Here is a 24,317-nt window from a genome sequence, read left to right as displayed (position 1 = left end):
TGCGCAACACAATGGGTAATGTTGCAATTTCTCAGCACATGGCCCCTGTTCTGCTTGTTGACTGGGATGCTTTCTGTATGAATGTTGTTCACTAATTTCCAGTTTTTGGTGAATTAACGGCAGTGAGCATATTTTGTGAATGCCCTCTGTGATGCTCTAGTACTTCATCCAAGGCTAATCTCTGCCTTACTGCCTGTTGATGTTAGCACAGGCTCTACCTCTGCTCAGTTTCATTCTGTACTCAATAAAAAGGATTTAGAAGATTATTACATTTAGTTTCAAAATTCCTTTTGTTTTACTGTATGAAGCAAATCATGGGAATGTTGTGTGATAGCCATATGTAAAGCCCATGTCCCATTGCTCCACTTTTTCAGTCATTTTTTAGTTGTAGCCTTCATTTCCATGACTAAGTGAGTCAGAGGCAGTGTGCTTCTGTGAAGACAGTCACCTACTGTGATGTACCCAATGACTAATTCCAACAGGTTTGTGTCTCAATATAGTAAAATCAAAAAGGTTTGATTTTGTCTTTAGTCTAAAGGGTGGGCTATGTGTATGTGAGACCTGACAACCAATGAATGCTCATCTGAAAGTTTAAAGCGACGGGGAATAAGGAACATGCGTGTTTTTAACCTCACAAATAGAAGAGAAGCTCATCTGTCTGATGTCTCGTGGTTTTGCTAAACCAGAATGGAAAAAAGAAATAAAGAGCTGAGACTAACTGAACTCAAAGCAGTTATTAATCCTTCATACGACACTGGCTCCATCAGGCATCATTCTATTGGATTTCTGAGAAAGGAGCGAGCATGACTGTGCTAGATGATCAGTACTTGGTTGGTGAATGTGACACAGGTTGCAATTTTCAGTCATGTAATTTGACATGGTGCAGCGATGATATCAGCGGTCAGCAAATCTGACATGGCCAACGACAGTAAGAGGTGTGTGCCTTTTGTTTCTTGATACATTAATATTAGAAATTTGTGATTTTAAGGTTACTTTTTAATTTATTTAAACATCTTTGATTTAGTAGTTTCCATAGTTGTGCTCTTTTATCACAATGTAGAACATAATTGTTTCCCTCAATGCCATTCATTTTATTAAATTTCTTTTTAGGAACCTCATTTATTGATCAGTGTAGCATTTTACTGTGTGTTTCAAACATCAGTAGTTTTAAGCAAACAAAGTTTTTAAAGTGGACATTTTTAAAATAGATTTGGTTGCCAGTGTGTAGAGAAAGTCAGTCCTAGATTTCAAAATAAATTAGCATGCCCATTGTAAACTCCATTTCTCTAAGCATTCCAAATGATTTTGTTGCAGCCCAGTAAGTCTGAAATCAATTTAGCTGTTCTAAGCAGCTCACTAATGAACTTAGTTTTAAATGCTTTTGTATTCAGTCATTAAGATGCTAAATGTCACGTACTAACAACAAATCTCCTCAAGAGAAGAGATCATTATTGAACATATGAAAGACAGCACTTAAAAAAATAAGGTTATAATCTCTTATACAGAAAACATAAGCATTTCTTAGGTGGTATAATATTTTTCAGAATAAAATATCAAAGTCAGTGTTAGTGGGCTTTATGGTCAGAACGAATAATGCTGACAAAGAAGTTAATCAGATTGTGGCAACAATGCAGCGTCAGTGATGTCAAGCATGAAATATAAAATGTAACAGAAAATTGAAAATGCCATCTCTTAAACTAGATGCTGTTGGAATTTAAAGCAATTATAGGCAGCACTGTCCCAGTGTAACGTTCTCTTAATTGATTATAAAAATGGAAGAACAAATTGCATATTTCTTATCAGTTTGTATTTTTAATTACTTGGAATTGTTTGGGACAACTTAAATCAAAGTGTTAATTTAGATTGCTCTTCAATGATTTTCCCTTTAGTTTCTTTTAAAAGTGCTGCTTGACATTACCATTTAAAGATTCCCCTTTGTATGCTTTGATTGCTTGAGTTAGTTTAATTCTGTCATTGTAACGCAGTCAGAAGAGAAAAATGGCATGGAGTTTTTGGCTTATTGCTTGGGATTTTGTTACTTCTTATTGTATGCAATTCCTCAGGAAGGACCACAAATCATCATGCAATGCTTTGGTGTAGGGTGATGGAGGCCTGAAGTCATGTCTTAAACTGTATAAACTGACAGCCTGTCTCTTCCTCTGAAATTGGACTATACTGTACATAATAATATTTGATTAGATCTCATAAACCATAAAGCTTTTTAAATCCTTATAACATCTTTGTGTCGAATTTAACCCGGTTTTGTGGTTGAAATCAATAAACGTACCCTAGATTTAATCTATTCATGATGAAACTTTCCAACTTTTCTTATATTTCCTCCAATTATTGAACAATTAAACATCCCAGAATTTGTACAGCTTCAAAAACCTCTTTACCTTGCCATGTCTTTCAAGTCGGTTTAGGGCCTGGCCATGCGATGTCTTAAAAGTACTTATTGTCAATTCGTCATTCCAAAACAACAACCATATATGATATCATCTTTTCGGATGGGGTTGAAGAAGGTTTTTATTTTTAGTTTGGGATGCTGTTGTTTTGTTGTCGCACAGATTATTGTAGCTCAGAACATGTAGCGGGATTTGGTAATGTTATTATGACGATTCAAAGGTGATTTGCTCCATGTTCTCCAAGTGCTACAAATCACCACGCAATATTGGCACAAAATTCTTAAATTACATCTGCCACCTGATAAAATAGATTTGAATGAATGTCTAGCAACAAGAAAGTGTTTTTATTTTATTTTAGAAAACCAGAAGTTACTAATTATTTTTACTCACTCAAACAAAACATCCTCAGTTGTTCTTTTTCTTCTATCTTGTGAAAATAAAAAGGGCATACATTACAGATATAATCATACTTTGTTTTGATCACGGCTTGGCTATAGCGTATATATTTTGCCTTTTCTTTTCACACGTGCAAATGACATGCCACAAAAATCATATGAAGCTGAATGTTGATTGGTATTGTGAGTTTCCAATGTACAATGTGCACTCAGGAGGTCAATAAGACTGACTCTTTTTAAAAAATGTAAGGCGTAGTCTTGATATATACTATAATCAGTTTATTTCAGATTTATCATCTCATATGCACAGTACAATTTCATTCCTATTGTAATGACCCTTCATGTGGATAGAGGAGAAAGGAGGACAATATGGATTGTGGAAATAAAAAAATAGAAAGGTTTATTCTTCCTTTAGGTTACAATAAAGAATAGAAAAAAGGAATAGTATCTTTAAGCGATGTTTCAATAAGAAAAGAAAGAAAGCTATAACTATTTACATCCCTAACTGCCACTTCTCCATTGTTATGGCCATGGAGAACATCCTGACTGCAGCTCTGATGTTTCATTTGCCCCAAAAGCATGCCCACTCACTATCATGTCTTGCACACTTTTCCTCTTTTCAGTCCCATTCGTTACTTGGCTCTTCCAGTTCCCTCAGCCTGCTCCAGCTCCTGTTTTTAACTCTTTAGTCTTTTTGCATATAAAGTCACACAGGTCCTACCCTGTGAATGTCACTAATTGTGGGGAGCCTGGTGAGTTCAGCACTGAGTTTCTTTCCCTGGTTTTAATTTGCATAAGCTCAATTCTACTAGCTGCTGACCTTCGTATTGGCTAGTGCCAGGAATAAATTCTGAGTTCAGTCACTTAAGGGATCTTCCTCCTTGAAGCTTCAAGAGCCACTGGTACAGGCCCACTTCAAGCACTCGGAGCACTTGGAGTTTGCAAGTAGCAAAGTGTCTCTTCCCATTCAAACTTTGTGTGGCGTACTAATCGGGTTGCCTTCTCTCACTTCTGCTAAACAAACTAAGCACGCATCTCCTGCATTGAATATGAGTGCCTAACAATTTTTTTTGTGAGTCACAAGAGCTTAAGAAAAATTACAGCTGTAGTTTGGCACTGTGATGAAATGTCTGCTAATGTTTGAAGCCAATTCATGATCTTTATTTACATTTTGATAGATCCAGGTATCCGCGAGCCCCAAACCCCCCAACATGATCACACAAAGAGTCCTGGGTTCAAATAATAGTGCATTTATTACACGCAATTCCTTAAAAAAGTTAACACAAGAAAAAGTAAAAATAATCTCTACCTCTCCCCCTCTCTCTCTCTCTACAATTCCTCTCACCACTGCACTACCCTCATCTAGTTGAGTGTTGCTCCATGTCCTCCCAGCCCCATCTTGCCTAGATAAGGGAGTGCAGTTCCTTTTATTAAGGACCCAGGAGTACTACCGGTTCAAGTTCTGCATCTCCCAACAGCGTCTCCTTGCGGCACCCATGGTCCCCAGCAGGGCTGTTTTGCTGGACTACATCTCCCAGCATTCCGTGCTGGTTCCCAAATGGGCGTTGATATGGAGGGCTGCTGCCATCTCGTGTCCTGGGGGAATAATGTATCCCTTGCAGTGTCTGATGGGTTGTCCATTTATCCCTTCTGACCATCTCTTCTGGGTCTAGTCCTTCCATTCTCTTGGCCCGGGATGCCTGTTTGCCTGCTCAGAGCCTCCCGTCCGGGTAGGGAACCATCCTCTCCTCTGGTTGGGATGCCTGTCCAACCCATGTGGCACTGACAACATCAGCGATGCATCCAATCAAACAATAATGGATGATATCATTGACTTTTGGCTCATCCCTAATTTAGTTTTGATCCACCATTGATTTTAATGAATTTTCCGCTGAATTAGAAATTTGATAATAAGCACAATGTAGCTTGTTGAAGGGGAATTGGTTGTCATAACTCTGTTCACATTGCCTGCTACAAGCAGACTAGAGAGCAAGAAACATCCTTAACTTGAAAAAAAAGAAACAAGAATTTGTGATAAAAGTCATTATTTCCATTTTGCTTTTATTGGTACATGCATGCCTCAGAAACACAGAATGTATGTTTTCTTAAATCAAACGCTTTGCTACTTCAAAGTGAACATATTCAGTAAGTTTTAAGACTTTTTTTCAGGATGGATCCCAGGTAGTCTTATAAGCACCATTATAAAACACAAGAGAGGGCTAGTTATTTTTAAAATGTACTAGGGGACTTTGCCCCCTGCTCGCTTCACTTGCCAACCCCCCTGCCTGTGCTACGTACCAGCAACTTCGTGTCTCTGCCGCTTGCATATGTAAATTTCACTTTCACCAAACAACAAAACTTTTAATTCTCGCGGATAGGCCTTTTCATTGGGCAACACGAATCCGACGATCTACAAGTCTCCGACTTAAAGTTCTACATACTTAATAATAATAATAATTCATTACATTTATATAGCGCTTTTCTCAGTACTCAAAGCGCTATCCCCACAGGAAGGAACCGAGAAGCGAACCCACAATCTTCCACAGTCTCCTTACTGCAAGGCAGCAGCACTACCACTGCGCCACCTGTGAGGACTTCTGTCATATAACCTTTTAATTCTATTTTTAACTTATTATTTGCACATCATGTTGTTACACTGTGGACCCTGAGCTTCGCAATTTCGTCTGTCTGTATACTTGTATATGGTTGAGATGACAATAAAGTTCACTTTGACTTTATGTCCATATATATTCGATCTGTTTTTGCTTTTACATTTTCATCAATTTTCGCATTGAATTTTGATTCTGTGTTTGGAATTACATCGTGACAACGCAACGTATAACTGCCCGTGAGTGAATATTATTTCTTTCTCTCTACACAAACTGTGTCTGACAATAGCATTCACACACATGAGAAATGATTGAACCATGTGCGTGGTTGTAAATGTTTTAGATGTGGGAAGGACTTTTCCAAATCTCTTTGCATAAAGTCTTGTCTCGCGGGGCTTGAAATTTTCTCTTGTGGGATTTCACTTTCACCAAACAACAAATCTTTTAACAAATCTTTTAATTCTCACGGATACGCCTCTTCATTGGGAAGAAACACTACTTTTCCCTGATGGCAACACGAATTAGACGATCTACAATCTCTGAATTAAAGTTTAAATCCGAACAATATATTCAATCTCTTTTTGCTGTTCTGTTATTTCACCAAGTAATAATTTCCATTTGTTTGTGCTAATGCAATCTTTACTATCATTTTTTTTGAGACTTTCGAATCTTCGTACTTCCATTATCTCTAACCTGCTCTGCATGTATAATGCACCAATGTTTTCAATTCTTTACAGTGTTCTACTTTGTCATCTATTCTTTGTCGTTTCTTTCCGGCCCCCGGGCGTGGTTATATCTCTTGGTACAAAGTCTCGTCTCATGGGACGTGAAAGTGCCCTCTGAGAAAGTCATGTCTTGTCTGACTTCCCAAGATGTTTTTATTATAATAGAGAGATTTTAAAATATTCTTCACATTAGATGTGCCAAATTAATATATACCATGATTGTGGAGAAAAAACTTTTGACTTGAACAAAGCCGAACATGTCCTTTAAATTTACCAAACTTTGTAAAGTTAACTATAGTTAGCAGGTGTTGGATAATCCCCCAGAAGGCAGGACAATTTTAATCCATCTGGCAGGAATGGAAGAAAGCGACCCGTCAATAGAGTCCCTTGACTTATTCCAGGGCTGTGAGTATAATGGAAGAGTAGTGGGGAATAAACAACAAACTTTTTTCATTCCTTTTCCTTGTAAGTGGAGGCAGCAATAGGATGCTATTGAGGCCCTTGCAGGGGTGTCAGGCCCTTTTGATGAAGTGGGGGGGGGGGGTGGGGGCAGCAGCTTAGCAGGGATACCTAGTGCTGCCAGAGGGAGTTCTGGGAAGAAACTGGAAGTGACTTTGGAAGTATTCCCAGGTTCCGACTTAAAATAGGTCACCGGCCATTGATCTGGTGAGCTTAAAGTCAGGAGGAATGATGTTGGCAAGAGCCCACCTGATAGGAAGAAGGAAGGCCAAAAATGTTCTTAAAATCTATTAATCCCAATTAAAAATCCTTTCCTGGCAGGCTTGTGCGTCAGCAGTCTTAGCTAATTGAACTTTTTGGAGCTGTCTGTCATAATTGAAATAACCAGGGCAGCTAACCCTTAGCAACATTACCAGTTAATAATCTCAAAGCTATTTAGAAAGCACATTAGTTTTTCAATTGTTTTAATACCGTGTAGAACTCTTTTGGCCAGAACTTCTCCTGTATTGGAAACAAGGCAGGCACCAGCTGAGGATGGAATGCTGGTCTGTCACAGGGCCCCTCTCAAACATATTCACACACCAGTTTTCACATAGGACTGATTTGGAAATGCCAGTCAATCTAACATACACAGTTTTAGGATGCAGAAGGAAAACCTGGTCAAATGCAAGGAAAAATGCACACTTAATAGAGACAATGATGTGACTTAGGATTTGGACCTACCACACAATAATGTCACCATTTAGAATGTTTTCTGTAGTAAAGGAAGGTGTTCTGTTGCTCAGTTTGCCTTTTCTCAGATTTCTCATGAAGTTCATCTGCCATTATAGGTTTTTCATTGTGGATATAATTTAGGGCATTTGATATTGCTAATCTAAAGAACCTGAAGCCACAAAAGACCTTACATTCGCCTCTACTCAGTGCTGATTCCTTCTGTGTTTCCTTAACTCCGTAGTAAGTTGTTTTGTCTTAGTGACCTGTGTGGACAAGTATGTCAGATCTGTTGCATCCTTTCTATAATATGCCTCTTGATCATTACTGTTATGCATAGTCACTATGGTATCATAATTAAATTTGATGTGCTTGCACCTACGTATGGTAAACCGTACAGTCATGGGTGAAAACAGTCTATAGCTATGACAGGGATCCTGATGAATGTTTGTAATCTTTTTGCTTGAATTTTAAATGCCTACCGTTATCTAATGTGCCTAACCAGATAGTGAGTTAAATACCCAGTAACAGAAAGAATTATGACACATAGGTCAGGTCTCTAACCCTAATGACCAGCTTGGACTGAACAGTTGTGTTGCAGATAAGTAATCAACATCTGTCATAATGCCGAGTCTCACCTTTTAAGTTATTCAAGGTTGTTGTGTAGGGCAAAAGCAACAGCCTTATACACTGACAAGTTAATTCAGTAGACAAAGTGGAGTTTTTGTAGAAGAATTGGAATAATGTTATCCACGTCTGCTAATGTCAGAAGTAGATTTTAACACAAAAATAAGTGAGAGCTCAGTCATTAACATCCTCATGCTTGAATGTGTGTATTTCATTAGTCACTGTCATTTCAAAACAGAAGTTATTTTTGTACGTCTGTCTGCCCTGTGAAATTACAAGAACTGACACTTGATTATAGAAAAACAATCTTTCACAACTGTTTTAAATTGGTGCATGTTTATTCCAACTTTTGATGGAATTTGTTTGATAATAATTGATAAAATTAAACTGGCAATAATGTTTCAGTTGATTTTTAACATTTGTTTTCTCTTTACTGAAGAAAAGGGGCCATCTAGTGGCTTAAATTGGAAGTGCAGGCAAAGTGCTTATTGTTTTAACTGATTATTCACAAGCACAATCTTTACTGAAGTCTTGCATTTTATTGACAGATGCAGAATAAAAATGCTGTTGCCTTTATTTACCATGCTGATATATTCTGCCATTTTTTATGTGTCACAATTAATTAAATGCTCAATTGTTTGAAGTTGTTCATCTCTTTAGTAGGTGAGTTTGTGATTGATAATGGGTGGCTTTATTTGTCTTATTTTATGAAGTGTGCAATATATTAATTTTTAATTATGTTAAATACTCTATGCAAAATAATAATTTAATGAGAATTTCATTGTTATTATGCATGGAATTATGTTTTAAAGGAAAGGATCCCATTCCCCACTGAAAATATGTAACAGCCTGTTTCTTTATCTGCCATTTTTTGTGTATTGCTGTATTTTATTTTATCATTTAATATACCCCATACCTTCTAAATGTATTAATTGGTTCAGCAGTTTATTTTTCTTTTTTCTTTCACAGACATAAAGAATACAGCATGTAGTGAATAGTATAGAGTACTGTACTTAAAAATGTAATGGCTTCCAGTAATTTTAAATATAAAAAGTAATGTCTGAGAGTTTTCCATTCTTATATTTTTCGTTTCTCCTATCACTAATAAAACTAAGCATATACACAGCAACACAACAATTTGTTTAAAAGAGTAGTTTTTTTGAGTTATCTCCCCAAATTTCTCTTCCAGCTTCCTTTGCCTTTGGTATCTTTACAAGTTATTTTCATTCTTCTCATGTCACTCACCCAAACCTCCATGCACATCTTCTCTGGCCTGTCTCTTATTTTCACCCTTCAGCTCTACCATAATTCATATGTTCATTGAATATTGTTCACTTTTCATTGACTTGCTTAAACCTTTTTAGCATGTTTCTCATCATCACATGACTTACCAATTCATGGCCCTAGCTCGTTTTTCATTGTCCTGTTTTTTTCTGTGTCCCATTGAACTGCTCATTCTCATCTTTGCCCATTCCAACATTTATTGGCTTTTCAAATTCTTAGACAATTGTCTTTCAAATCCGACAACTCCTTTCGTATCTACCCTGGCTTTTCTTGCTACTGAGTGCAGTTAGCAATTTGTACAAGATTCCTACTTAAAGCAATACTCCATCCAAAAAATATTTTTGTTTTTTAGTTATAGCTGAGAACATTTTTAATCTCATGCTTTTATGCAGAAGAGAGATAATAAAGTTTCTGATGGGTGTCTATGGAGACCAACACTGGACAACAGCAAGCAGTATCAAAAATATCCATGAAAAAGCCTTACATTACCTGTGTCATATAATCCACTGGTTAAGTCATCAAATCCTATCCTCACAACATCCCAAACACATGCATTTTTATTGAAATCTTTTTAAATACAGTAAATCATTTCTGGAAAATGCTGTCATGAACATACATGGAACATGCTCAGAAGTGTTTAAATTGAAGATCCACCTCATCCCCCCCCCCCCCCCATTCATTGGTCAGGAGTCCAGCATATTCAATGGCTAACTTGCGCTGCAATATCAACAAAAAGTGGGCACTGAGAGATGGGTTAAACTAAAGATTTGAAGTTAAAAAAAAAGAAATACATGAAAACATTATCAGGAGGAGAATATGCCACATAAATGTGTGTTATCTGCAATGCTTCAACAAGCAGATGGTCAGTTCACCCATGCAGTTTAGCCTGCTGCTAAATAATTCTGAGGTATTCCACTTGTGGCTCACCACTAATGATGGGAGTGTGTTTTTTTTAACTCTATTTTAGTAAAAATACATGTATTTGGGGTTTTGTGAGGATGCAACTGGACATGTTGACATGTGGATTATATGACACAAGTGACTTGGGAATGTTTTGTGGATCTTTTCTGGTATTGTTTGCTGTTGTCTGCCGTTGGTCTCCCGAGACAACAATTCTGTCAAAAGTTTTATCTCCATTCGGCATGAAAACATGAGGTTAAAAATGTTTCTGTTCTATCACTACATATGTAACTAACATATAAAAACATATATTTTTTGGGTGGTATATTCCTTATATGTTTTGTGAAATTATTATGTTTGTACTTGAAAGATGTTTCAGTACAAGTGCTGAAATTGAAGTCCAACATTTCAAAATAAGTTAAATTTTTTCTTACTTTTCTAACAAAGTGGCACAAGTTCATATTATGTGTGTGTGTGTGTGTGTGTGTGTGTTTTAATATGATGTAAAAGAACAAATAGATTTTGGTGGATAGTGATAGTCCCTGAATAGATTTGAGATTAACTTTAACATGTCTTCTACAGTAGTCTACCGGGGCTAGACGTGATTCTGAATTGTGTGCTTTACACCATCCATCTAGAGTGCTTTGATCTTCTGGTCAGTTGTCTCTTGTTGCCCCTCGTACCAAGTGTAAAACTAAGGGGGACAGGGCTTTTGCAGCTGCTGCTTCTCGTCTGTGGAACTCTTTACCTCATTACATAAAGGAGTCATCTACAATTGAACTGTTCAAAACAAGATTAAAGACTCATTTCTATTCACTTGCTTTCCGTGACCTTCAGTAATACTGATGGTTTCCTCATTGTGATTATGTGTAATCTTACTTCTATTTATTATTAATTTTATTTATGTTCATTTATTTTATTTCTATTTATGTTAATTGTATGTTTTTTTGTTCTTTTATTGTAAAGCACTTTGGCCACAGCATTCCTATGTTGTTTTAAATGTGCTATATAAATAAATTGACATTGACATTAACATGTCTGGGAACAAGCCATTAAGAAGTTTGTAGTGAATGTTGGTAAAATCCTGCGCTGCAAAGGCTATGCACACAGGGTACTTCAAAAAGCCTCCACCCCCAATTTCTCCAGTCCATGCATTTTAAACCGCTGCCTGGGTTTCAGGGAAAGAAAAATAGATACCAAAAAAAAGACTTAATGCTGGGAGTAAATAAAAAGCTAAATTTGCTGTTATCCATTCAGGAGCTCAGTAGCACATGGTCACTGAAGCTTAATAATGAATTTGCACATTATAATGAGCGCTGCGACAATAGAGGCAGACACACACACATGTTGACTACATGCCTGAGAAGTGCCTCTGTCTGCTATGGTGTCTGTCTGTCATTTTAACTGTTTCATCACTATATGAGATAACAAAAGCAAACACAGTTTAGATAAGCATTGTGGTTTATGGATATAGAAACGTGTTAAAACACTGTAGCTATTTTGTCATGGCATATTTGAATTTCCAATTAGACACTAATGTTAAATTTCTTTAGCTATTCGTTTAGACATGCAGTCATGTAGATGGATGTTGTGCAGTCTTATCTGTGCATTTGCTGGTAATGTTAGGCAGACTGTAGTTCTTTATTGTCAGCTCTCTTAACAGCAGTCCTTTTGATGGAGTGCGGCATACTGTTTACTTCAAACGCATATTTTACAATTCATATTTTAATGACTGTGGTGGACTGGCGCCCTGCCCAGGGTTTGTTTCCTGCCTTGTGCCCTGTGTTGGCTGGGATTGGCCCCAGCAGACCCCCGTGACCCTGTGTTCGGATTCAGCGGGTTGGAAAATGGATGGATGGATGGATGGATATTTTAATGACTGTGGTAGACTGGCGCCCTGCCCAGGGTTTGTTTCCTGCCTTGCGCCCTGTGTTGGCTGGGATTGGCTCCAGCAGACCCCCGTGACCCTGTACTTAGGATATAGCGGGTTGGATAATGGATGGATATTTTAATGAATATAGCCATCAGTTCTTTTAAGCTTACTTTGACTCCTACACTATCATTGTAATGCTGAACAACAGAGAGCACACACAGCAGCTGTCACAACATATCATTCACATTTATCATTCATGCATTGATGTCGTTGAATGCCAAAGTATAATCTGATGTTACAGAAAGGTTTTTCCTTGCATCAGGTTTTTTTATATTTAAAACAAGTTATGTTTAATTTCACAATGTGCAAGGTGCTCTCTACACACGCAATACACACTATACAGTATATCTAATCTTTTTTTTGTGCTTTTTTTTGTTAGAGACTTTCCAACTGTAGATGGGTCATTGTAAACAGAAGCTTAATTCCTTTCAGTCCGGGTTAATGAGAACACCTCTGATCTTTGCTGTACAAAATCACCACCCCTATTTTGAGCACTGTCATCATGAGGCGTTGGATTGGTTTAGACATGTGACACTCAGTGAGCTGTCTAATTGCTCCCACGCAATTTTAAGCACAATTCATTTATGGTGGTCTACAGTAGTATATAATATACATCTGGCTTCAGTGGGACCATATCTTCATATCATGTAACATAGGTCATGAATTTGGACTTTCTTAGGTAACACCCCACTATTTCTTCAGCATTTTCTTACATTGACCTTTTAAGAAATCAGTTATTCAACCTTCATTCCATTATGATAACAAGTATTACGTTTTCAGTGAGCTTAATGCAAGTAACCACCCTTGGATGGGACATTAGAAGTTTACAGGGCATAACCACACACATTAACACACTCACTCACATTGGAGTAATCCACTATTTTTATTCATTCTTACTCCATGTCATTGTACCACAGGCAAAAACTTGAGCTTCCAAATGAAGCCTTCACAGACATTCAGTGTCCGTGCAAACTGTATACAGAAGACACGCCAGCTAGGAATCCAGATGGTGTCCATGAATTGTGAGAATATAATTCCCATTTCTGGGCTGCTGTGTTATTCTACATTGAGCTTTTTGCCAAGAGTTCCTTTCATCCCAAGGCACTTTACAAAGTACATATTCCCACCATTAACATGTTTGGCTTCATTTGAACATTTACAGTTTTCTTTTTCCAATTTTCTGTACTGCCAGCTATGATCACAAGTTTCTTTCAGAATGGGCACTTGCCCTAGTATGACATTCTATCAAAAGAGTAAAAGGAAATTCTGCCCATACAGAAGTACTTCTTAGACATTAAAAAATGTATCACAATTTTCTAGTGCAGCCTTTTTAAGGGGAAAAGCAATTTTTATGTAGTCAGATCTGAGTAAATTTGAAATTGCCATTCACTTCACAAGTAAGTGCTTAAAAATAGCCTATCCACCTTCATTCTTGTAGATGCCATAATAAAAACCTGAAAAAGACTGATAAAAATGTGAAAACCTTTCTTGTTCATAATGCTGTTTTGATCATGAGCAGAGGTGCTTTTTCAGTATTACAGGAAAATAGAAAGTGTGAGCCTCATGTTTAACATAGAAAAGGACTGAATGAGAAGGTAAAGCACAATAAAGAGATCTGTGTGATATAAAATTTACACATTGCATCCTGCTTCATTAAGTTTAGACAGATGTTCAGAAATACTTTGAAGATGTGACTTTTAGTTGGATGTTCTTGTCATAAATGCTAACATCATTATAATAACTGTCTGTGTATAATTGAGTAGTCTGAAGTTATTATTACATATTTATTGTTAATGGGCCTCCTTTAACAATTGTTTGTAGAAATCCTGCATTTACATTTTCATTTCTAAATCATTTGAGTATAAGTAACTTGTGTCAGATTAATTAAGGTGCAGGAAATGAAATCTGATTGCATTCATGAGAACACATTGATGAAACTGTGTTTGAACTAGAGTAAAGCAACACACACCCTAAATGCCATATGAGAACAGGACACCTGTGTCTCAGTTTATGAAATAGTGGCTCACACTACCAGGGTGAAATTGACTGGATCACAAGAATGAAAGCTAGATAAAGATGGAAAAAATTATACCAGGGGAAAATGAAGCAGGTTGCATGTGTGCCATGGAAGATTTTGAAACATTCTGAAATAATATGGCCTCAAATAACTGAATACAGGTATAATCCTGTTGTACAATAATAATTTAATTATAACAAATATGAGCAAAATACATATATTATTGTGACTGGGGTCGCCGGCGATTTGCCTTCTTTATTGGAAACATCAGATAAATGTTATTTATTTATTTCTGTAAAAGTTGTAAAAACAATTGTACTGTTCTCTGCATTGTACTTTGTAAACATGATGGAAGTGTGTTCATAATATAAGGAAATTATACAATATGTCATGTTAGATTTCATATAACTCAAGAACTTCAACTTGATGCCTGTTTAGACATTTTAGCTGTCTTTTCTGTTTCTTTTGGAGCCTTTTTTCTGCTACTCATGCTTATATATGCTTGCATGTACTGTAACTGAGCCCCTCGGGTTGAGTAAATACAGGATACCTCAGAATGCTAAAAAATAAGGAAAAAATAACACAGCTGCTAATGGTATTCCACCTCAGATGTCCATCTCCCGTAATGGACAAGACACTATTTACATGCATTTCATATGTGTTCCGTGTGTACAATGATCTGGGTAAATGTTGGATGACAGGAAATGTGAGGCAAGAAATGTTGAACACATAACTAAAACAAACGTTTTCCATGTTATAGTAATAATGGTGTGAAGTGTATTTACCCTATACAACTCAAGGCACCTCACATCCAGATAAAGAGACCTGAGCTGAGAGAATTTCAGCTGCATTGGTGGGGGATGAGATAGTAGGCAACTTGCTGCTTGTGCTCATCGACACATTTGTAAAACAAAGATGCTAATGAAGAGGTGCGAAGGAAGTTAAGGTGGCCTGTCATTACGACTTTTTTTGTGGACTTACAGGGAGTAGAGCAGTTTAATTTAGGGGACAACGAATGTCAAATGAGGTGGAAGACTTGATGTGGAAGCAATAGGTATTATACTGAGCAGATATGGGTGGTTTGTGCAGTGGAAGGCTGAGGATGATTGGGTGAAGAGGTGCACAAAGATTGTGGTGGAGGGGATGAGACCCAGAGGGAAGCCAAACAAGATTTGGTTAGAGGTCATAAGAAAACAATGAGTATCATCCAGGAGAATTTTCAGGATCTGGGAACAAAAGCTTAAATTGAAAAATAAGCATTAAATTGATGGTAATGATAATGATTTCTTGAATAATGAAAATGTAAAATGAGTTACACATTCTGGCATCCCACCCAAAGTGAGATAATGTGTTGTACTGGATGGTGTTAGGAAAGGCCCCACCAAAATAAATGAATTAAGCAGTGCCAGTAAATGGATGGATGGATGACAAAGAAAATTCTCTTAACTGTATTCATTTTGTTCTAATTTGCAGGTGTAGTTAAAGTAGAATATGGAGATGTTTCAATACGGAAAGCTCTACGAGACAGACTTCTGTGCAAACCATTTTCATGGTACCTTGAAAATATTTATCCGGATTCACAGATACCAAGAAGATACTACTCACTTGGTGAAGTATGAATTCTTGAATTTTTCAAGTTATTATATTTTATAAATTAAGTATTAAAATCTACTAGTCTGTTATTTTAATGTGTATCTTGAATGTTCTGAAATGATCTTATGCGCTTTGCAAGTAGATGTTAAGCACAAATATAACTTACAAATTATGAAACTAATTGTGAAAAGTTGAAAAGGGGTACCAAAAATAATAGAAACTTGCATAAAAGGCCAAGTTAATATACTGATTGCCTGGATGAAACAAGTATGCATTCTATAGGTATTATATTTATTTTTCTGATTACTTAATTATCCAGACACTGTTTGGAATAATTAATGAAGTATTCATTGTGTGATTTGTTGCCTCATACCTGGATTTTAACCTTCATCCAGCCTATGTGCTTAATTTTATAAATTTACATCTGATAACAGGCTGTTATAACCCACTATTTTGGGAATCTCTTTCCACTTTCACAGTTTCTTGCTGTACACACATTGCAGAGACGAGGCAGACTTCCCTGTTACTTTCCAAATGCCCAATAAAAGTAATACTGGGCCTGTATTTAATTTTAAATTAACAAAATTAATATGTAAACCAAGACATTTGATTTCTTCATACAATATATTGACCAGCATTTAATTTTGCTTAAATACAGCTACAAAGATTGCAACTATGTATTCTTCAAAGTAAATATTTTAAGTCAGTCTAACATTTAAATATTAAATGCCACTGATGGATTGAAGAACTGCGTGTTCATCAGGTTACAGAATTAAAGTACTGTATATGACTTTGAATGAAGCTTTCATGTAGCAGACTCTTGTACGTAATAACCTGTGCTCCCAGACAAACACTGAAGTGTCAACACAAACCGTGCCCATTTGCTAGGATTCTCAATGTGTATGCCAGTGCAGGTAATAAAGTTGTTTTAATAACTCTGGGAGTACTTTATTCTAACAGGTGTATCTCCACTGAGAAATTATAAAAAAATCATTTACAGTTTTCTGTAATTATGGTCAAATTAAGTAAAGATATACATTTTTCTCATGCTTTCATTCCTCTATAACATACAGTACTGTACAAAAATTCTGTGCCACCCAAGAAAATTGTTTTTACAGTGAGTTATGTGAGTAGTAAGTGCATATAAAAAGTATCTAAGATGAGGCTGTAGGTTTATCTTTAATCTTTTGTAGTCTATGCTATCAAAACTGGACTTTTATGAACTTAGTTTATTATTGGTGGATTTTCGTTTTCACCTCTTATGGTTTCTGCTTTTACCACTTGATTATTACTTTTTTTCTGGTGCACTTTGTTTGTTACTCAGGGATTAAAGACATTTTATATTTACCCATTTTAACCCAGCTACATTTGGCATTTCAATACCTCTATGAAGAGATGCTAAACCTGACATCACCTCAGTAAATCTGTAAGGGGCTGAATACTTTTTATAGGTACTGTATTTGTCATATCTTCATGGATGGATTGCTATGATTCAGCGATTAGGGTTTTTCAATGGGAAGTGTATTATCAGGCCACAACTAGCTCAGAATCGAACAGCTAATAGATAGATAGATAGATAGATAGATAGATAGATAGATAGATAGATAGATAGATAGATAGATAGATAGATAGATAGATAGATAGATAGATAGATAGATAGATACTTTAGATAGATAGATAGATAGATAGATAGATAGATAGATAGATAGATAGATAGATAGATAGATAGATAGATAGATAGATAGATAGATAGATAGATAGATAGATAGATAGATAGATACTTTATTAATCCCAATGGGAAATACTCTTAACACATACTATAATGGCATAACCACAAAATATATGACATTTTTATGCATTGATTTCATGTCCATTTCACATTATAGACTTATGGGAAGTCATGGTTTTTCATTTTCTCGACTTCTCCTATAACCCTCACTTGGCCTTTACAAATACCACATTTTAAGAAACCTTAATATATTTCATATCTTGGCATCATAAAATAATAAGTCTCCTTATCTACTCAGTAACCTAGATCGTTTCCCATGCTTTCATTATAAAGTGCATTAGTTTCAGTCCTTTGATGTTGCCTTCACCATACCAGAGCTTCAGTGCACTTGTGAATTTCCCATTGGGATTAATAAAGTATCTATCTATCTATCTATCTATCTATCTATCTATCTATCTATCTATCTATCTATCTATCTATCTATCTATCTATCTATCTATCTATCTATCTATCTATCTATCTATCTATCTATCTATCTATCTATCTATCTATCTATCTATCTATCTATCTATCTATCTATCTATCTATCTATCTATCTATCTATCTATCTATCTATCTATCTATCTATCTATCTAATCTCAAGGAATACTCAGAGTTTTCTCATGTCTTTAACCACTTGGATGCTCCGTCAGTTGTAAGAATTTGTCACCATCCAAAATAGTCTAGTTTTATTTGTGACACTTCTTTTCTGCTGTACTTGTTATACATGTCATTTTGGTGTGTAGTGTAGTCTAGTGATGTGTAGTGGTATCTGTTGATCTTTGGGTTGTTGTATTCATTTCCTTTGAATATTTTTCATTTCCTTGTAAAAGCACTTGTGGTAATAACTGTAAAAGGTACTTTGTATTAAAAGGTTGTATTGAAAATATGCCGTTGACAAAATCTACATATTGTCTAAATTCTTATCTGTAAAATTTGATTTTGATATTGTCCTAAATCCCACATTGGCGTCTTCTTATGGTTGAGACCAATTGAGAATATGGAAGAAGGTTTCCTGTTCCTTGTCCTTCCCTGTCATCGTGTCCATGAGTGGTTGATGGCCTTAGCCCAATCATCACAAATGCCCCTTTCATTTGCAGTTTCAAGAATCTTAAATATTTTAGCTGAAGCAGTTTTTGACTGTCCATAAAAATTTGGTGGCATTAACCACTCCACTCCCTGAAGACCAGTTTCCCAAAATCTGTGGTGTGTTAGTCCATGACCTCTTTCTTTTCCAAAGTAAATGGCTCAGGTGACTCGTAGAGATTGTGAAATTTGAAATGTTTTGATGATTATGCTGTATTGTTTGCAATTTGCTTCACAACTATAATAATAATAATATTGTAGCAGTTACACTAATACATAGAAACAGTGATTGGGGATCCCTTGTATGTAAAGCATTCTGAATTCACAGTTTTTCTTATTTTTAGATTAGAAATGTGGAAACCAATCAATGTTTAGACAATATGGGAAGAAAGGAGAATGAAAAAGTTGGCATGTTCAACTGCCATGGAATGGGAGGAAACCAGGTAAGCTCAATATGTAGATTCTCCAGTTCAGCAAAGATGCAGTATTGTATTGCCACTTAAGCTATATGCACACCTTTAACATTCTACCTATCAATTTTTTTTCTGTTTTGGTGTGTATATATATATATATATATATATATACTGTATATATACACACACTACAAGTGGAAATGATCTGCACATATCTAGAGAATATATTTTAAACATTCTTGTCAGTACAGCCCTACCCAACACTGCTATGCTCTGTGAGCATGCTGAGGAAGTTCTAGAATCCCTACTTCTATTTGCACCCTGCGCGGCCTTCCCCCTCAATGACATCACACCTATGGTCTCCAGCACCTCTCCACTCTCTGGATTTTGTGTCTCTGCTGATGAAGTGAGGAGAGAGCTGGAAAAACTATATAAACAAGGCTTCAGGGCCGGATGGATTCAGCCCCAGGGTGCTGAAAACGTGTGCTAGCCAGCTCTGCGGGGTCCAACAAAACCTGTTCTCCCTTTCCCGGAATTTGCAGAAGGTTTCTCAGGTGTGGAAAGCATCCCTTGGTCCCAGTGCCAAATAAAGGTCATTACAGCGATCCCAAAGACCTCAGACCAGTGGGTGTTACTTCATACATCATGTGGACTTTTGAGAGGCTAAATCTAAAACAGCTACAACCCCTGGTTTCAGAAACTTGTCCATGCTTTTATCACATCCTGCATCAATTATAGTAATTCCCTAATGGCAGGTGCCCCTTCTAATCTTCTATCACAGCTCCAGCTTATTCAAAACTCAGCTGCAAGAGTCCTTACTCGAACCAGCAGCAGTGAGCACATCACACCCATCCTGCTCCGTCTTCACTGGCTCCCTGTGTCTTACAGAATCAAATATAAAATCCTACTAATAACCTACAAAGCCTTAAATAACCTTGCGCCCAACTACATCAGTGACCTTCTCCATCTCTTTGTGCCTGCCCGCCCACTAAGGTCCTCTGATTCTGGCAATCTTGTTGTGCCCCACACTAATCTACACTCCATGGGTGACAGGGCCTTCAGCTGTATAGCACCCAGACTCTGGAATGACCTACCAAAATTAATCAGGTCAGCTGACTCCATGAATTCTTTTAAAAAACAACTCAAAACTCAATCTGTTCATGAAGGCTTTTAGCTCTACTTGACTTTATCACCCTTCTCTCAGTTTACTTCTCTGTCATGATGCTCATGTAACCTGTATGTGTGTGTTTGAGACCATCAATTATGTTGTCTGTTAGGCTTTTTCTCTGAATTCACTGTTGTAATCTTCTTTATTTATTTATCTGGTTTGTACAACACTATATACTGTATACCCTGCCGTTCTTCTTATATTCTGTAAGTGCCTTGAGAATGGGAAAGGCGCTACATAAATAAAATGTATTATTATTATTATTAACATCTGGATCCTGTGCAGTTTACATATAAGACGCATATATCATCTGTATGCTCCACAAGGCCTACTCCCACCTGGACAAAGCTAGCACCATAATCAGGATAATGTTCTTTGACTTTTCCAGTGCTTTTAACAACGTTCTGCCTCATCAACTGGGAGGAAATCTCAAGGCTTTGCATCTTGATGTCTCCACAATCTCCTGGATCATGGACTAACTGACAAGCAGACAGCATTTTATGAGGCTGAGGGACAGTGTGTAAGAAATGGTGGTGCATAATACAGGAGCACCTCAGCGAACTGTCCTGTCTTCCTTCCTGTTTACCTTCTACACAACACACTTCCAGCACTTGCCATCTACAGAAATATTCAAATATCTAATCCATCATAGGCTGCATCAATAAAGGTTGACAACTCAGAGTACTGGAAGGTTGTGGAGGACTTTGTCTTATGGTGCAGGGACAACAACCTGCAACTCAACATCAGCAAGACAAAAGAGCTGGTGGTGGACTTTAGGCATGCCAAGGAGCCTCTGAGACCTGTCACCATCCAGGGGGAGGACAAAGAAGTGGTGCAGAGTTTCAAGTACCTAGGGGTCCATATAAACAACAAACTGGACTGGTGCTGTATAAGAAGGGTCAGAGTAGACTGCACTTGCTAAGGAGACTCAGGTCTTTTGAAGTGTGCAGCAAGCTGCTAGAAATGTTCTATCAGTTCCTAATAGCTAGTGTGACGTTCTACACTGTGGTCGGTCTCCTGGGGAAGCAACTTGAGCTCGAAAGAAGTACAATGCCTGAATAAACTTATAAAGGAAAAGCCTACACCATCACAGGGCAAACTGTGGACACACTGGAAGGTGTTGTAGAAAAGAGGATGATGGCAAAATTGGATACCATCATGAAAAATCCCCTCTAAGAGGCACTGTCTTGGAGCACTTTTAGTCACAGGCTTATTCCACCATGGTATGTGCCTCTGGGGGTGTTTTTTGCCCACTGATATAAGGCAGTCCAGTGCTTCCTCCCGGGGCACTTTTTAAATTTATTTTGAAATGCCATTCTGTAATATCTGAACAATATATATTTATTTATTTATTTGCTTACATGTCAATTGATTGATTGGATGTATTATTTGCCCTATGAGATTGTATCCTTGTTTTTATGTTTCTGCTACTGTATGCATGTGAATTTCCCTTGGGATTTATAAAGTTTATCTAACCTAATCTAATCTAATCTAATCTGCATTATCTTTGTGTTTGCAAGGTCTTTTCTTATACAGCTGACAAGGAGATAAGAACAGATGACCTGTGCCTGGATGTTTCAAGACTTAATGGTCCCATTGTAATGCTAAAATGCCACCATATGAGAGGGAACCAGCTGTTTGAATATGATGCACAGGTAAGTGTGACAGTAGTATCTTAACAAACAATGCAGTCAAAACAACCTTTTTTTCTAGAGTGATTATTAACTTCATATGGCAACTTCTTTTTACAAATAAAAATTGTCATTCAGAGTGTTAAGAAAGAGAAAAGAGAATGTCAGTGTGATATTTTAATTGTTTGTCATCAGCCATTCTGGGTTCAAAATATTTGTCTTTCATGTGTGGTATTTGGTATTATAAAATTTAATTATGTAATGAATTAATTACTTATACCCAGTTTGCTATACTGGAAAACAGGTATTAGATTGTCATCTTTAAGCAAGTAGTAAGGCACTATTTATACTAGTGTTGTTTGTATGTTAAATGTGAATTGCTTATATAATTATTATATTGTTTAGTCTCAATTACACTATAAAAGCTAAACACATTATAACAATATGAGGTAATACAGTGGAACCTTGGGTCACGACCGTAATTCGTTCCAAAACTCTGGTCGCAACCCGATTTGGTCGTGACCCGAAGTAATTGCCCCCATAGGATTGTATGTAAATACAATTAATCTGTTCCGGACCATACGAGCTGTATGTAAATATATATATTTTTTAAGATTTTTAAGCACAAAAATAGTTACTTATACCTAAGAATGCACAGTGTAATAGTAAACTAAATGTTTACATACTACTTCTGGTCACTCCAGCTCCTTGATCGCTCAGCTGGAGTGACTGCTTCCTTCTCCCTCACCGAGTGTCGGCCAAAACACCCCTGCTTGGGCTGTCTCTCTCGCTCTCTCTCTCTCTCTCGCTCTTGCTCTTGCTTGCACTCTCGTTCTCTCTCTCTCTCTCTCGCTCTCTCTCTCTCTCTCTCACTTGCTCGTGCTCTCTCTCTCAGTCACTCACTCTCTCTTGCTTGCTGCACAGGGAATGCACAGGGAGAGACTGAACACGTGCAGAAATCATCGGCGCGTACAAACTGGCTTGTTCATCACCTGAGTGTGTGGTCGTGAACAGTTGCAAAAGTTTGGCGAACTTTTTGGTTGTAACCCGATTTGTACGTGGTCTGAGATGTTCGTGACCCGAGGTTCCACTGTATATGGTTTTTGTTTGTTTTAATATAATTTTTTTAATGTTTTTAATATAATATGCTTTTACATGTTATCCTTTCTTGCTGTACAAAATATGAGAAAAACTGATTTTTGGGGATGTTATTATTATAATTATTGTTATTGCAATCACCTTTATTTTATGTAAACATTCATTTTTAGTATTATAGGTCTTGAGGTTTTCTCTTAAGTTAATAAAATGATTTAAAATATGTTTTTTTTTTACACATATTATACTGTAATAGCACAACAAAGGAAATATTCATAGACTTTTAAAAGAACTTGCAATTCTAGTTCAGTCACAACTGTAGGTGACTCTTTTAAATTTGTTTGCATCTACTATATATGAGCAGTGAGATAACAACACTGGCCATATTATTAGGAAAGCCCAGCAAAGGTGCAGAAGAAAAAGTACAGGGTCAAACGGCAGTGGATTGTTTACTTTTGCACATCCAGCACACCATCCACAATCATGTTTCCAAAGTTTCAAGAAAAATAATCTCTTCTCCTGATCATCCAGCATTACAGACCGGCAGCTACCAACATTGGCCATTTTAGAATAAGTCTGACATTATTTAGCATTTTACCCCAGCTCATCCTTTCAGAGAACCACACTGTCTAGATAAAAGTTTAAACATTCCTTCATGGTGGTTCCATTCTGTCATTTAAATACTTACGTACTATACATTAATTCCTTTTTGCTCTTCAACTTTATACGGTAAATGGCACTTGTTCTCTGCTTGTCAGGTTATATTAACATCTCACAGCATCCAAAGATGTACTGGAAAATAATACCACTAACTCTGGTTTTGTTGAAATAAAAGCAATTTTACAGTGATACATGTAATGCAATCCCCCATATAGTAAATAATACATTAAAATATAAAGTACTATAGCTGCATTTTTCTTTATATTGAATGTGATTGGTGTTTGTTCTTTATCACTGCTCTAATTAAAAATAAACTGAATACAGATGGGCCTTGGTTTACAAAGGATTTTCGTTTTTGCTGATATTCTTAGCACAATTTTGTATGTTAGTCGGAACTTGCACTGAAAATACCTGTTAATGCAAAAACAAATTGCATAATGTTTTTAGATACTTTACAGAAAAGCATTTAAGACTTATGAACAAAATGACAGTGAAACACTATTACTGTGTTTGAAATTACAAAGCACAATAAGTATGACTAGTATGTTGCATGGAAGATTATTTGTGCCAAAATGAAATGTAATCCAACATGTAAACTACGGCGAATTACAATACATATGCAAATGGCCATTTAATTTTGGCACAGTTTTATTGTGTCATAGTTAAAAATGGATCAACCAAAGGATTGATTGCTTTTCACTATGGCATACAATTTTCATGTCAGTTTAGAATGCGGTACAAAAGCGTATTGCATTTTAAATCATGTCCATAGATGACGTGTCAAAGCAGACATATTGTATCTTGCTTAAGGGCTGCTCCATTTGTATTGCATTTTGTT

At 36.7% G+C, this 24,317-nt stretch overlaps 1 protein-coding gene across 3 annotated transcripts in view; it reads left to right on the top strand.

Moving 5' to 3' along the window:
• The window catches only part of galnt13 (UDP-N-acetyl-alpha-D-galactosamine:polypeptide N-acetylgalactosaminyltransferase 13), a 293,601-nt gene that overhangs the window by 154,037 nt on the left and 115,247 nt on the right, over positions 1-24,317 (top strand). For all 3 annotated transcript variants that reach the window (XM_028806459.2, XM_051931008.1, XM_051931009.1), the window contains exons 9-11: positions 15,539-15,678; positions 18,857-18,955; positions 21,614-21,748. In XM_028806459.2, the coding sequence (XP_028662292.1) occupies positions 15,539-15,678; positions 18,857-18,955; positions 21,614-21,748 (374 nt within the window). The remainder of the gene's footprint in view (positions 1-15,538; positions 15,679-18,856; positions 18,956-21,613; positions 21,749-24,317) is intronic.

The sequence above is a fragment of the Erpetoichthys calabaricus genome, chromosome 8, assembly GCF_900747795.2.
Source record: "Erpetoichthys calabaricus chromosome 8, fErpCal1.3, whole genome shotgun sequence".
NCBI lineage: Eukaryota > Metazoa > Chordata > Cladistia > Polypteriformes > Polypteridae > Erpetoichthys > Erpetoichthys calabaricus.
The sequence above is the reverse complement of the archived record's forward strand: the minus strand, read 5'-3'. Positions and strand labels throughout refer to the sequence as shown.